Source organism: Dipodomys ordii, unplaced genomic scaffold, assembly GCF_000151885.1.
Source record: "Dipodomys ordii isolate 6190 unplaced genomic scaffold, Dord_2.0 Scaffold23, whole genome shotgun sequence".
Lineage (NCBI taxonomy): Eukaryota > Metazoa > Chordata > Mammalia > Rodentia > Heteromyidae > Dipodomys > Dipodomys ordii.
The window spans coordinates 390,188-403,983 of NW_012267239.1; the positions used below are offsets into that span (position 1 = coordinate 390,188).

Sequence of the window (13,796 nt, forward strand, 5' to 3'; positions counted from 1 at the left end):
TTCTTTCTTTCTTTCTTTCTTTCTTTCTTTCTTTCTTTCTTTCTTTCTTTCTTTCTTTCTTTCTTTCTTTCTTTCTTTCTTTCTTTCTTTCTTCTCCTAGTCCTGGGACTTGAACACAAATCCTGGCCATTGTCCCTGAGCTATTGTGCTCAAGCATTTTACTCCTTGAGCCATAGCTTCACTTCCAGCTTTTTTTGTTTTAATTGGTTAATTGTAGATAAGAGTCTCACAGATTTTTCTGTCCAGGATGACTTCAAATTGCCATTTTCAGATCTCAGCTTGCTAAGGATTACAGGTGTGAATCACTGGCTCTTGGCTCTTAGGATTTCTTTTTGAAGGACCTGGCTCGTATGTCCTGTGGGAGAACATCACCTATTTTGGATTCTGTTGACTATGTTTCCACAGTGTTGCCCCTGGTGTAAGTAGAGCTGGAGGCTGAATGTGATTCCAAGTCACATTTTGTCAAAAGCCCCTCCCCTTTGGAGTTGTGTCACTAGCTTTGTTTCTTATGGCTGTTTGCTCAGAGTGGCAGTAAGCTATTTCCACCAGTGATGGATGCTCCTGTCAGTCACTCTGTTGTTAGTATAAATCTTTACAAACAAATTCCTTGATGGGCTCTTTGGTTGCTGCTTGGTGTTGGTGCTCTCCCTTGTCATCCAAGCACACAGTGTCCAGGCTGGGCTGAGTGTCATCACTAGTGCATAGTGTTCACATTTCCCACACTCACACCCATTGAGCTTGGCACACAGTCTCTATTTGGCTAGGTGCTCCTCCTTCTAGGCCTTCACATGAGGGTCAGCTGGAGAGAGATCTTTAAAAAAAAAAAAAAGATGCCTATACTGGGCACTGCGCTGATGGCTTATGCCTATAATTCTAGCCAGTCAGGAGACTGAATCAGAGGATCGTAGTTCAAAGCCAGACCAGACAGGAAAAGTCTGTGAGACTCAACTCCAGTTAACCACCAGAAAACTGGAAATGGCATTGTGGCTTAAAGTGGTAGAACACTAGCCTTGAACAAGAGGGCTCAGGAACAGTGCCCAGACCTGAGTTCAAAGTCCCATGACCACACTCTCCCCCCTCCCCATCCCCAGAAAGAAGAGAGGAAGGAAAGACAGAATGACAGACAGACATAAAGAGAAAGGAAGGAAGGAAGGAAAGAAGGAAGGAAGGTCAAAGAAAGAAAGAAAGAAAGGGAGGAAGGAAGGAAGACAGAGAAGGAAAGAAAGATGGTGATGGATAAACCTATGCCGGCTGGTTGGATTGGCTCCAACTTCGGAGTCAAGCCAAGTGTAGGAAAACCTGAGAAACCTGACTGGCCCTATTGTGGTGCATAGTGAAGACTGGGAGTCCTTGTTAGAGATGCTCCTATTTGGGCACGGGCATGCGATGTTGTGCCTGTGTTGAGAGGCTCACATGCTTCCTTGGCTACCTGCCCTGGCTTATTCCTTCTGCACTGAGAGGTGCTAACATCACGGTTTCATGATGCATCTTCTCTCCTCAACATGGAGTAGAAATTGGCTCAGCTTCTGGAAGGAGACGGCAGTGGCCCAGAGCCATACTGAACATGCTTCATTCACACCTCTAGGGCCTCTGGGCCATCTGTGTTGAATAGCTGTAACGGGGGTCACAATCACATCTTGGTCATGATTTCCTCTCTTGCAGACATTACATCCTGTGACCCTACCACACACACAAAAGGTGCTCCTTCCTGCCTCACTCAGGCTCTCAGATCCCCTCCAACCCCTGCCTCCCAGTGTGGGGTGGGTACTTGGGCAGGGTGGGTAACTTACCCCTGCTCCTGAAGGCCAGGCTGTGACCGCCCAGCAGGTTTCCTTTGTGAGTTCTGTCTCAAAGCTGGTTTTCGTGCAGACGGTAGACAGCCCTGCTGCGTGTGGTCCTGTGGATTCTGCTCTGCACAGCCCCATGGGTATGAGGAAGTGGATGATGAGAAATGAGTCATGCCCTTTGGGTTCTTGCCCTGTGCTCATAAAAATGGCATTTCCTTAAATAGATCAGAACCTTAATAGCTATTTAAAGCGCATGTGGTATTTGGGGGTGTGTTTCAGGGCCCTTAATTAAGCTTCAGACAAATTTAAACATTTTTAGATATTTTGTGCATACAAGGGAACATCCAGAGAGGCCCACCTGATGGCCACAGGCAGTTCACATCCCCGTAAGGGCAGAGGAGCAGTGGGTAGCTTCTCATGCGGGCCCTGGTGACCTTACAAGTGTCAGGTAAGAAGCACTGCAAGGCAGACTGTCTGTCCTCTTACATCATTCTAGCTGTTACCCAGATAACAGGATGATGTGTCTTTGGGACACAATGGGGTAGGAGCTTCTTGGCCTTTTGTCTTTGTCTACCCTGATCCAGATAATAGAGAATTCCCTTATAGAAGAGAAAAATTCCTTGCCAGGTGCCAGTGGCTCATGCCTGTAACCCTAGCTACTCAGGAGGCTGAGATCTGAGGATCACAGATCAAAGCCAGCCCAGACAGGAAAGTCCATGAGACTCTTATCTCCAGTTAACCACCAGAAAACCAGAAGTGGTGCGGTATAGTGCTAACCTTGAGCTGAAGAGCTCAGGGACAGCACCCAGGCCCAGAGTTCAAGCCCTACAACTGACAAAAACAAGAGAGGAAAAAAAAGCCCTCAGTGGACCTGAAAACTATATGTAAAATGTGGATTCATCAGTTAAGATCTTGTATTATAGTTACTAACATGGTTCCTGTGTCTATTCAAAAAAGAAAATTGTTTTCCTTCTTGGATAGGCACTATTGTCTATAAATATTGAACAGTAGAAAGTCCTTTTAGCCAGTTGCTGATGGCTCTTGCCTATAATCCCAGCTACTCAAGAGGCTGAGATCTAAGGATCATGATTCAAAGCCAGCCCAACTAGGCAGGAAAGTTTGTGAGACTCAGATCTCCAGTTAACCACTAGAAAACCAGAAGTGGTGCCGCTCAAAATGGTAGAGCATTAGCCTTGAGCAAAAGAGCTCAGGGACAGCACTCAGGCCCTGAGTTCAAACCCACGATCTACCAAAAAAAAGTCCTTTCATTCTTGTACATTTTCCTCTCCACAAAAAAGTAAGTCTGGTGCCTGGTGTGATATCTCACATCTGTAATCTGTGCTACTTGGAAAGTGTAGATTGGAAGAACCATAGTTCAAGACCAGCCAAACCAAAACATTAATAAGGCCCATGGCAACTAAATCTGGACATGATAATACGTGTCTATCTTCCTGGCTGAATGGCAGGCATAAATAGGAGGCACTGTGAAAAACATAACTGATGCTAAAAGAACTGGTGGTGTGGCTCCAGGGGTAAGAATAATTCAACTTTGGCTGGAAGAAGAGCTTGTGTTTCTAGGATCTGCTGGCTTCTTCACTAACTGTCCCACGTGGCAGTCAGACCTGTAGCCCGTCTACAGCTGGGGAGCCACCTTTTCTAGGAAGAAACCCCAGAAAATAAAGACTTGCCTGTGCACTGGAGAGGCCACTTGGACCCACAGAAATTCCATTTCTAGACCTTTGTGAAATAAATACATTATTAAAAACAATCTATGAGAAAGTGTAGAATTATTATTATTGTTGTTGTTGTTGTTATTATTATTATTATTGCAGTACTAGGATTCTACAGACTCAGGGCCTCATGTTTGCTAGACAGATGTCATGTCAGTAGGCCCATGGCTTACTTTAATTAATTTTTGAATAGAGTCTCATTTATGCCCAGGCCAGCTTGGTCTGTGATCCTCCTATTTAAGATTACCACGTGACTGGGATGACAGGTGTACCCAGATTGTATTGGTTTGGAGTGGGAAGTGTCTTATCAACATTTTGCCTAGGCTGGCCTCAAACTGTGGTCCTCCTGGATTCTACCTACCTCCTACCTAGGAAGCTGGGGTTATCAGCAGTCGGCAGGCAAGTGGGCTAGCTGGTTTGTTTATATATTTATTGTGTTGGGGATAAAGCCCGTGTTCTTGTACATTCTAGGCAAGGTCCTATCCCTGAGCCACACTTCAGTCCATCTAGCACTACTGTAAGTCATCTACTTTGTGCTTCTTAAACCTGATTGGTGGCCGTTTTCCCTTTCATTTGCCGTTACTTGGCTGTGGTTAATGTGACCCAATTGTTACTAATTTGGGGAGGGTTTTTTTTTTTTTAAGTCCTCCTGCCCTCTCAGCAGCATTACTGCATCTGCTGATCTCTCTTCTCTTTCTCTGCTTTTTATTTTCTTAATTTTTCATCCCAGAGTCTTCCACATGCTAGGCAAGTGCTCTGCTACTGGGCAACACCCAGCCCTTCTCTTCTTTTGCCTTCTAGTTAGTTCCTCTCCCTGCTCTCTGTCCCCCCTGCCCTCCATTTTGTGGCAAAAGCTGTTCTCCGCAATGTAGCTGTGAACTTCCTTTTAACTACCTGCTGCCCCATCCTCAGTGGGACCAGGATACTGATGGCACCTGCTTTTCTTCCTCTCTATACTGTGTCAATGCCACTGTCTCAGGAGACCCTCAAACTTTGCCTAAAATGTTCCTCCTTGTCTGCTTGAATTTCTCCAGTGAATCTGCTTCCAGAGCAGAGTAAATACCCCCTGATGTGTCCCGTCTGTCACCAGATGAGTTTACTTTAGCTTCTAAATATCTCTGTTGCACCCTAACTTACCCTCCAGCTCATACCTGCCTCAAACCTCTGCTGTTACCATTGGATCCCTGGCCCAACCTCAGCCACCCCACCCCTTTTCTACCTTTGACTTTTCTGATCCCAAGCCAACAATGTTTCTCTTTGGAGCCCCAGATGTGTCAGATCCCCGGGGCAAACTCTGTTCTACAGAGTCTGGTTGAGGACGTAGTGGCTCTGGGTGGGATCCACTGAATGGGCCAATGCCCATTGGTCCCAGCCCTCTCCCAGCAGGCTTCTGTGCATGGCTGTGGCCACATTCAACAAGAGTCTGTTCTTGGGCCACAGACCCGAATTCAGCTGTTGACTGTGTTTATGTGGGTTCTGTAAAGCCTCTTCAGACCTGCAGCAATCCGTCCACATGAGGAGTCCATGCTGGTCCTGCTGCAGACCCTTTTGGAGCACTTTGGGATTTTAGAGGAAGAGGTGAAGCATACACAGTGGCCAGTGGCTGCATCCCTCTTTCCTCTGAGGGCAGGTGGAGGTTTACAGGATCCATTGTGTCTTGGGGAGCTGGGCAGGGCAGCCTGGGCGTCCAGGGCTTGTGTGGCTCGTGTTAGATGTGGTAGGTACTATCTGTGGCCAGGCACCCTGGAAACTTGTAAGACCCCATTGGGCACTGCACAGGGTGCAGAGCTTAGCGACTCACCATGTGTAGGTGGTGTTTATACGTTCACTTTAGAAGAAGCCCAGGACTGAGCCAGGGTCACGTGCCCAGGAAGTATTGGGTCTGGCCCACACCCTTCCCACAAGTGTTACGTTGGCGCTATATAGTTAGAGTTTTTATCCCCGTGGCACAAAAAGTTTCCTATTCCTCACTTGTCAAGAAGAGCGGAAGTGAACACTTGATCTGTCCCCAGGAGGGTTCACCTATGTGCACTCATGCCCCTTGCTTATAAAATGACAGTTTGGCTTTGACCTGAGGGGCAGGGACAGGACACCAGGCTATCCTGTAAGGTCCAGGCAGTGAGAAAATGCCAAGAGGCCACTTGTGGGGGCCACCTTCAGTGGCCCAGGGCCCTCTACCCACACTTCTGTCCCCTGGGGGCTAGGCGCCCACTCCTAGTCCAGGTTTAAAAGCAGGTAGTAGATGGGCAGTGGTGACCTTTTGAGGGTGGGGTAAATGAAGTTGCTTCCCTGCTGACTCTGGATGGGTTCTATCCCCTTCAGTGGATTTCTTCTCTGAGAGGGGAGGGCTGCCTGGCTTCCTTGCTGCTTTTTCTAGCACTGATCCTATCTTCTCACCCTTGGACCTAGTGGATTTCATCTCATTAGTAGCTAGGCTTGAGCTAGAACATGGAGAGGGGAGGTGACCATTGGGTTGGGAGCAGGAGCTGTTCCCTCAGGCTTCAGGTGTCCCCCTGAAAAACAGTCCCACCACCAGGCTTTCCAGCCTCTTCGGAGCCTTCAAGGAGGGATAGGAGGCATACGCACAAGTGAGCATTCGGCTTTGATGCTAAATGGCCTTGGGAGTCCCTGGTCCCCACATTACCTGTCCTCTGCCCTGTTCCTCTGCAGCCTGCGGGGGAAGGGAGGAAGTGATGCAGCCAGCCTGACATCAGGCTTTGTTTGGGATCTGAAATGAAGTTGTCGTTGAATACCGTGTTAATGTCCTCTGGGTTCCGGGGGTAGGGCCATGGCCCATGACCTCTTTCTGGAGGTTCGGGAAAGCAGCTTCTCCGGGCTAGGGCCCGGCTTGTCTGGAGGAAATGGGGCCTCAGCCAGGGCACCGGAGCCTCTGCTGTGAGGCAGTGAGACCAGGCACGTCCACGACCCTGGGGGGGCTGCCTCCGGTCCAGAGCGGAGGGGCCCTGTGACAGGAAGAGGAGCTTTGTCTTCCTCCAGAAGCAAATGTGACCTCGAGAGAGGTGCTGCCATTGGCCTCATGGGGAGCGCCACATGTGATTAAGGGCATCCTGCCCTGCCCCTTGCTCCAAGCCTCCTTCATCAGCTGCTTTGTTACAAGCACTTGCCAGAGGCCTGGGGCTGGGGTGATGGACTTCACCCCTGGGGGAGGGGGGAGAATCCTTTCATATTAATACCATTAATTGATGGTTTTCCTCTGCATTCAGAACAAGGGCCTGCATTTTCATTTCACCCTGGGCTCTCAGGGCTCCCGTCCCTGCCTTCCCTGCTGCGTTACCCCATCTCCCAGGGCCTGGCTTCTCCCAGATGGAGCCTGCTGCCCTAGCTGGCTAAGTCCTGAGAATCAGATGAGCTAAGAGAGGCAGCCATGCCCACCTAGATTGTGTGCCTGCATGGCACTTCTTGGGGTTCTTCAGTCGGCAGCAGCTGTCATATACCGTTTATTTCAAGGGGACATCTTGGGACCCTGAGATGGGGAATGGGGGATGTGCAGGGTTAGGTATTGTTTGGGGAAGGCTGATCGACCCCATGCAAGTGAACCTATCATTCCCAGCAGAGGCACAGCACCCTGCCCACTGCCAGCTGTCACCACCTTTTTCTGTACCTCCACATGTGGCCTCTTTCCTCCGTAGTCAGATGGGAGATGCTGGTTCACAAGAGAAAATGACCTAAGTAACCTTTGTTCTTGGAGCCACTGCCCTTTGTGGGCTCATATGCAGAAGAGGTGCTTCCAGGGGGGAATGCGGTGCATAGGAGCAGCTGCAGCGAGGTGACACATTCATTGGGATGCTGCCTCTGGTGAGGAGGCAGCCAGTGCCGCTCTGTGAAGGGACTGCCCAGAGCCACGAAGCCCCGGGAGGACTGGCTGGCTGGCTCTCCATGAACACACCCTTGTCCCCCACTTTTCGTCCCTCCATCCCTGCCTGACCCTCATCTCTGAGCTTGCTCCCCTACTTGGCATTAGGTGCTATCAGCTTATAAAGAAAGGCTGAGAATGGCAAAGTGCTTTGTAAACTTTGTAAAACTCCATGGGACTGTGAATAATGATGGTGTTATTTGGCAGATTACTCATTTCTGGAAGGAGTAAGTGCAGCTCGGACTTAAATGAGATCTGGGCTTTCTCAGTCAGCCGGCAGCTGACTCTCAGCGCGGTTGAAAGAAGTGGAAAGTAAACAGTGAGGCGGGAAACAAGAAGTGTTGGGGGCAGACACTGTGCTTTTTCCACTTGTATCCTTTACATAAAGCGTGTGAATTCCCCAGATTGAAATGTGTAGTTTTATCTGCAAACAGACTTTTGCAAATAAGGGTAAAGACTACATACCAGCTGAGTTTCAGTGGAATAAAAGCATGATATATCTGTTTCTTACGTGGTTGCAAGTATCTTTCATTTAGACCCTGGATAAGGGGCCTCTTAAAAGAATTTACGGTGGTTCTTGGTATAGCATGGGGATTATGCAACCCAGCATTAAAATTATTTTTTAACTGCAAGTGCATTGGGTCTTGACTGGGCTCCTATGTTGGCATTCCGAGTGGACAGAAGGCATTCTGAACACACTGAGATACACACAATCTAAGACAATGTTGTTGTTGTTATTTGAGACAGGGCTTCACTTACATATAATCCAGGCTGGCCTGGAGTTGATGATCCTCCTACTTCAGCCTCCAACCTGCAGGCATGTGTCACCATGTCCAGTTTGAGGATCTTTGTAAGTGCTTGACAAACAGTGAAGAATGAATTGCATTTTAAGAAACAGTGTTTTATAAGCCTCATTGGTTGTTACCCACCTCTGACAATCTACATTGTCACTACAGCCAGGCCTGGCAGAAACTTCTCAAGTATGGAGCAGCCGATAAATTATGTCACAAGTGCAGATGTGACCATGTAGGGGCAGCAGCTGGTGGGCGGGATGGGGAATCCATAAAAGGCCCAGTCATGGACACCAAGTGGGGCTTGAGACATGGCCCACAACATGTTGTGGTTTCTCCACAGCTCACTGTCTCTGGGGTTTGGTTTTGTGTTTCGGAGGCCTGTCCGACTCTCTTGTACACGCTTGAGAATCACAGTGTTTACAGCATACACCTTTTTCTTTTCCCTCAGAATATCGACATCACAAACTTCAGCAGCAGCTGGAACGATGGGCTGGCCTTCTGCGCACTCCTGCACACATACCTTCCTGCCCACATTCCATATCAAGAGCTGAACAGCCAGGATAAGGTAAGGCAGACCCCTGGAGGGCCGGCTCAAAGCGGGCACGAGGGGCAACGCCCTCTGTCAGCAGCCCACATACCATGGCCTTGTCTCATGACAGACCTGTCTTGAATTTGTCTCATCCTGGGACTGGTCCTGTGTTCTCAGTCAGCCAATCCCTAACTCACCCTGTGTGGAACATGTGGCTGATTCAGAATTCTGCACATGACACTATTCCCAGTGTCCATAGCTTCAAGAAATGGCCATGGAAGTTGATGTTTTGAGATGCCAGGCAGTCTCCTGGGTCCTCAGGACTAGGACTTTTGTTGATAGCTTACACTGTACTAGGACAGGGCTGGGAAGGTGGCTCAGTGGTAGAGCATTTGCCTTGCATGCATGACGCCCTGGGTTCAATTCCTCAGCACCACATAAGCAAAAAGAAAAAAGCTGGAAGTGGCGCTGTGGCTCAAGTGGTAGAGCGCTAGCCTTGAGCTGAAGAGCTGAGGGACAGCGCCCAGGCCCAGAGTTCAGGCCCCACGACCGGACCCAAAAAAAAAAACAAAACACTGTACTAGGACATCTTATCTAGGTGCTGGTCAGGTGACAGAACAAGACCCCCTGCCCTAGTACCCTTGAGTCTCCCATGGCAGCTTCGGCCCTACAAATAGCCCTAGAAGACCCCCATTGGGACAAAAGACGCTTGGGAAATATATATTTCTAGCTTTTGCCGTATGGATCCAGGCAGCTCAGGGATGGCATGTCAGAACTGAGTCTTTCTGGGTGAAGGAAGAAGAGCTGGCTAGAAAAAGAGGCTATCCCTGTGGTACTTGGCAAATGCGCATAGGTTTATTTTGACCCCAAGTGTCAGTGGGGTCTGTGCTTTATGTAACCTTCCTTGCACTGGCATATACTGCAACAGCATGATTTCTTTTACAGAAGAGGAACTTCACACTGGCCTTCCAGGCAGCTGAAAGTGTCGGGATCAAATCCACCCTGGTGAGCCTGTGTTCTGTAGGAGTCACTGGCAGGGTTCCTGGTTCAGAGGGTGGTCACTGGGTGAGGGGCCTCTTTGTGGACTAGCACCAAGGGGGAGGGTCCTGTTGTGTGGGATGCTTCCAGAGAGCTCAGCTGCTGTCCCTGTGCACCCTCAGGAAGCACTCAGGTAAGTTCAGGGGAAAAAAATGTCATCCATTTAATAAGTGTCAAAGGTCATAGCCTTTTGTGGATGTAGATGGAGAGGGCAGGACCAGCCTCAGTGCTGCAGCCCAGAGCACAGTGCGCAGAGCACAGTGCACAGCTCAGGAAGGGACCCCTGTGTAATCAGGTTAAGCCACAGAATGTTACCTGGGTACCCCTTCTGCCCTCTAGGGTCACTTCCCCATCCCTGGGTGCCACTCACCCTAATTAGTAACAGCTGTGTGGGCCTTGAGAAAGTGTTTGTAGTCAATTATGTATGCTACATGAGTGTTCACCACTATGAGTCTTGTAAATCCCTGGAGATGTGCTTGCTCAGATGCCCCCTGTTGGGCTATCTAAGGAAAGAAACCACCAGTATTGTAGGATGTCCCTTTGCTGTCACATCACACATGGAAAGTTCTCATATAAAAAGTGGGCAGTCTTTGGGCATGGTGACTCGCGCCTGTAATCCTAGCTACTGAGGAAGCTGAAATCTGAGAATCGTGGTTCAAAGTTACATTCATACTTAATCTCCAGTTTACCACAAAAAGCTAGAAGTAAAACTGTGGTGCTAGCTTTGAGCATAGAAGCTCAGGGACAGCAAGTTCAAGTTCAAGCCCCAGGACTGGAAGAAAAAAAAAAATGTGCAGTCTCCCAACCCTAAGAAACCTTATAGTCAAGATTGTTGCACTGAAAACAGCCTTTAAGCCTTTCTCTGCTGCCTCGCATAGGTTGGTAAGGGCAGGAGGCACTGCCTAGGGCCATTGTATAAAAGGGACAATCAGGCTTAGACTAAAACTCCTTTACAGTTGGGATGGGCCAGATGGTGACCTGCAGCCCTAACTGAGCCTCTTCTCTCTGCCAGGACATTAATGAGATGGTACGGACTGAGCGGCCGGATTGGCAAAATGTGATGCTGTATGTGACTGCCATCTACAAGTACTTTGAAACCTGAGCACCAAGGCAGATCTACTACCAGCTGGGACCTCTGCAGTTACCAGGCGACACCAATGCCATTAGCTCTGCACTCCTAAAGCTTTCTGCGACTTCTGGGCTGCCCTGCAGTGTGGGCGCTTCAGCCCAAGGCCTCTGAGTCGGGAGAACTCGGGCTGTGTGGCCCTCAGCACAGCACAGAGCTCCCCCACGAGGCCAGCTCACCCCGAGCGTGGGTGTGACACCCAGCTGCTTCTTTCTGCAGAGTATTGACTGCATTGGCACCCTGGGGAATAAACACAGCGAGGCTGGTACCCAGCTGAACTTGGGGGAGTGGGATTAAATTGGGGGAGGGGGCTGCCCATGGGCCAGTGAAAGCTTTTAAGCCACAGCTTCTACCTGACATCAAGTGGGTCCCCTCAGAGGTGTGAATGGGAGCCAGGAGGAAAATGAAGGCCTGGCAGGTGTCTGCATTCAGCACCGGGGCACATCCAGCCTCAGCCCTTCACTGCAAGTGAGATGGTCACTGCTCCATGTGCCAGGCCTCGCTCGCTGGGTCGCTGTGGTTTAGGAGGTTTCAGCCTGAGTGAAGAGCCCACAGCTGGATGAGTCCACACTGCTGCCAGCTTTGGTCTTCCAGAAGCAGGAGGCAGGGCCCTGGCCGGGAGCCTGGCCACCTGTCTCCAGCCCCACAAAGGACAGGTCACAAGGCATTTCCCTAGTTAAAATTTTTGTTTGTTTTATTATAAGCAATATTTGGGAAAATAGCTCCTATTCTGTTAGAACCAAAGTTAAATTGTTTTAATAAGCATAGGAATAAAACACAGTTTGGGTGTTGGTGTGGACAGCAAGGTTTTGTGGAATAAGTAGTAGCAGGAGGCAAAGGATGTGCTTTAGGAAGCCGGAGGTTCAGCCTGTGCTGGCGCATTGAGACTCGCTCCTGGGAAGAAACTTAGACAGTGCCTTAGTCCCTTGTCAGGATGGCCGAACCCTGTGCCTGCGGCCCGCCCTCCCAGGTGCTGGGCCTGCACCCCTTACTCACGGGTGATCTGTTGGTGACTTTCAGGCTGAGACTCAGCAGCCTGTTTTAGAAGCTGGGAGCCCATGTCAGGCACACTCCTGATCCAGTGGCTGTTGTTTGACACCTGTAACTTCCAGAACACAGTGTATTTGGTAACAGTAAAGCACCACAAGGAAGACTGACCTCCTGTGGACCCAGCCCCATAAGCTAGATGGACACAAGGAAGACTGGCCTTCTGTGGACCTGTCACAGCTCCGTCAGCTAGATGGACACAAGAAGGAACACCCAGGACACCCACCCAGGACACATGCAGGCCAGGGCTAAACCACTCAAGCATATGTTTTAAACTAGGATTTTGACACATGTATGGTTATTAGGGGGTGGGCTGTGTGTCTGTATGTGAGACCTGTGAGATTTCACCACAAGGTAAGTGGTAGCTGCCATGTACCTTTGAATGTCCTCACATGTCCATTTAGACTACAGTCCCCACGGGCAGGGGGCTCCCTTGTGAATGCCCATTTTCAGTTAAAGAAATGCCTAGCCCTAGGTCATTCCAGAAAAGACCCCTGGTGCAGGGCCAGCCCTTCCTGGTCAAGTCCTTTTCTGTCCTCTTGCTCTGCTGTGGCGGTTGGCAGTCAGCATGAGTGACCATTTGTGGAGAACCATCATCTCTGAATGTTTCTCCCCTTGATCCTACTCAGTTTTGCCTCTGTTCTCATTGCTGTCAGGGAAGCCAGTCCACTGCCTGCCCCAAGTCATGTTTTTGTTTATTTATTATGTCATGAGTGGGATGTTTTGTCCTATGAGTAGGAAGATGTGTTTTTTTCTGGGCATACAGTTCACAATTGGGTGAAGTAGTGAGCAGGCGGGGCAGGGTGGAAGGTTTTTGAGGAAGGCCCTGCAGTGGGCTCTGTCCATACAGATAGCATTTCTGTTCTGGAATCCAAGGGCCCAGCCTAATCCTGAGAGCAGCAGGAAGAGCAGAGAGCGGACTTGCGAGGACCATCCCGACCCTGCCTGTCTAGAGGACTCTGCCCGGTGTGGATCCAGCTTCCCACCCTTGCAGTGATGGTCCACAAAGGCACAGGCTCCAGAGCACTGCTTCTTGCCTTTTCTAATAGGCTCTTCCAACACTGCTCTGTGGACCTGGCAAGCCAGGGTCATGTGTGTTTAAAAGTGATGTTTGGAGGTGCCCCCCTTTAAAGGGCACCTGCTATGAAGCCTCTAGGAGTCATTTTTGCCTCTTTTTCCCTTCAAGCACAAGCTTTATTGCAAAAGGGCCAGTTACATTTCTATTTCTATCACAGATTTCTGCTGACTGATGATAATTTGTTATTTTGTTCAGTAAATACTCTTGAATGTATTAAAACTATTGAAACACACCAGCTCATAGTTTGTCATTGCTCCCTGCGGCCCCTCTGACAATCCAGAGCCCTTGAGGCTGGCTCTGAGAAGGCACTGGCAATCCAGGCAGGCTGGCAGCCAAATCCTCTCGAGAGACCAGGCTGAGGTGGCATATGCGTGTGGTGCCCTGGCCTGTGGGCCAGGCAGGTCTTTGGTGTGGGAGTGGCACCAGAGGTTTCACTCTGCCCGGATAAGCACACGGTTTCTGTGGCAGGTCCTGTGACCCAGGAATGCCAACACAGCCCAGACATACCAGTTTTTAGAAATCTTGTATCTTAAATAATTTTCAGGATAGATGAAATTACAGAGGGGGGCGGAAATACAGTCATAATACACTCTCCAAGCTGCATGCCATTGGCTTACGGTTCTCATGAGGCTGCAAAAAAACAGAAGTGGAGCTGTGGCTCAAGTGGTAGAGTGCTAGCCTGAAGTGAAAAAGCTACAGAAGTCAAGCCCTAGTAACACACACACCACCACCACTACTGTTACTACCCAGAGGCAACCAGGAAACTTTTGATTGTGTGTTTTTTTCTTTAATA

At 49.4% G+C, this 13,796-nt stretch overlaps 1 protein-coding gene across 1 annotated transcript in view; it reads left to right on the forward strand.

Annotated features, from left to right (window-relative positions):
- The window catches only part of Specc1l (sperm antigen with calponin homology and coiled-coil domains 1-like), a 176,340-nt gene extending 163,105 nt beyond the window's left edge, over window positions 1-13,235 (forward strand). The window contains exons 14-16 of the mRNA XM_013014417.1: window positions 8,634-8,750; window positions 9,660-9,719; window positions 10,765-13,235. Of these exons, the coding sequence (XP_012869871.1) occupies window positions 8,634-8,750; window positions 9,660-9,719; window positions 10,765-10,854 (267 nt within the window). The 3' untranslated portion in view covers window positions 10,855-13,235. The remainder of the gene's footprint in view (window positions 1-8,633; window positions 8,751-9,659; window positions 9,720-10,764) is intronic.
- The last annotated feature ends 561 nt before the right edge of the window (window positions 13,236-13,796 follow it).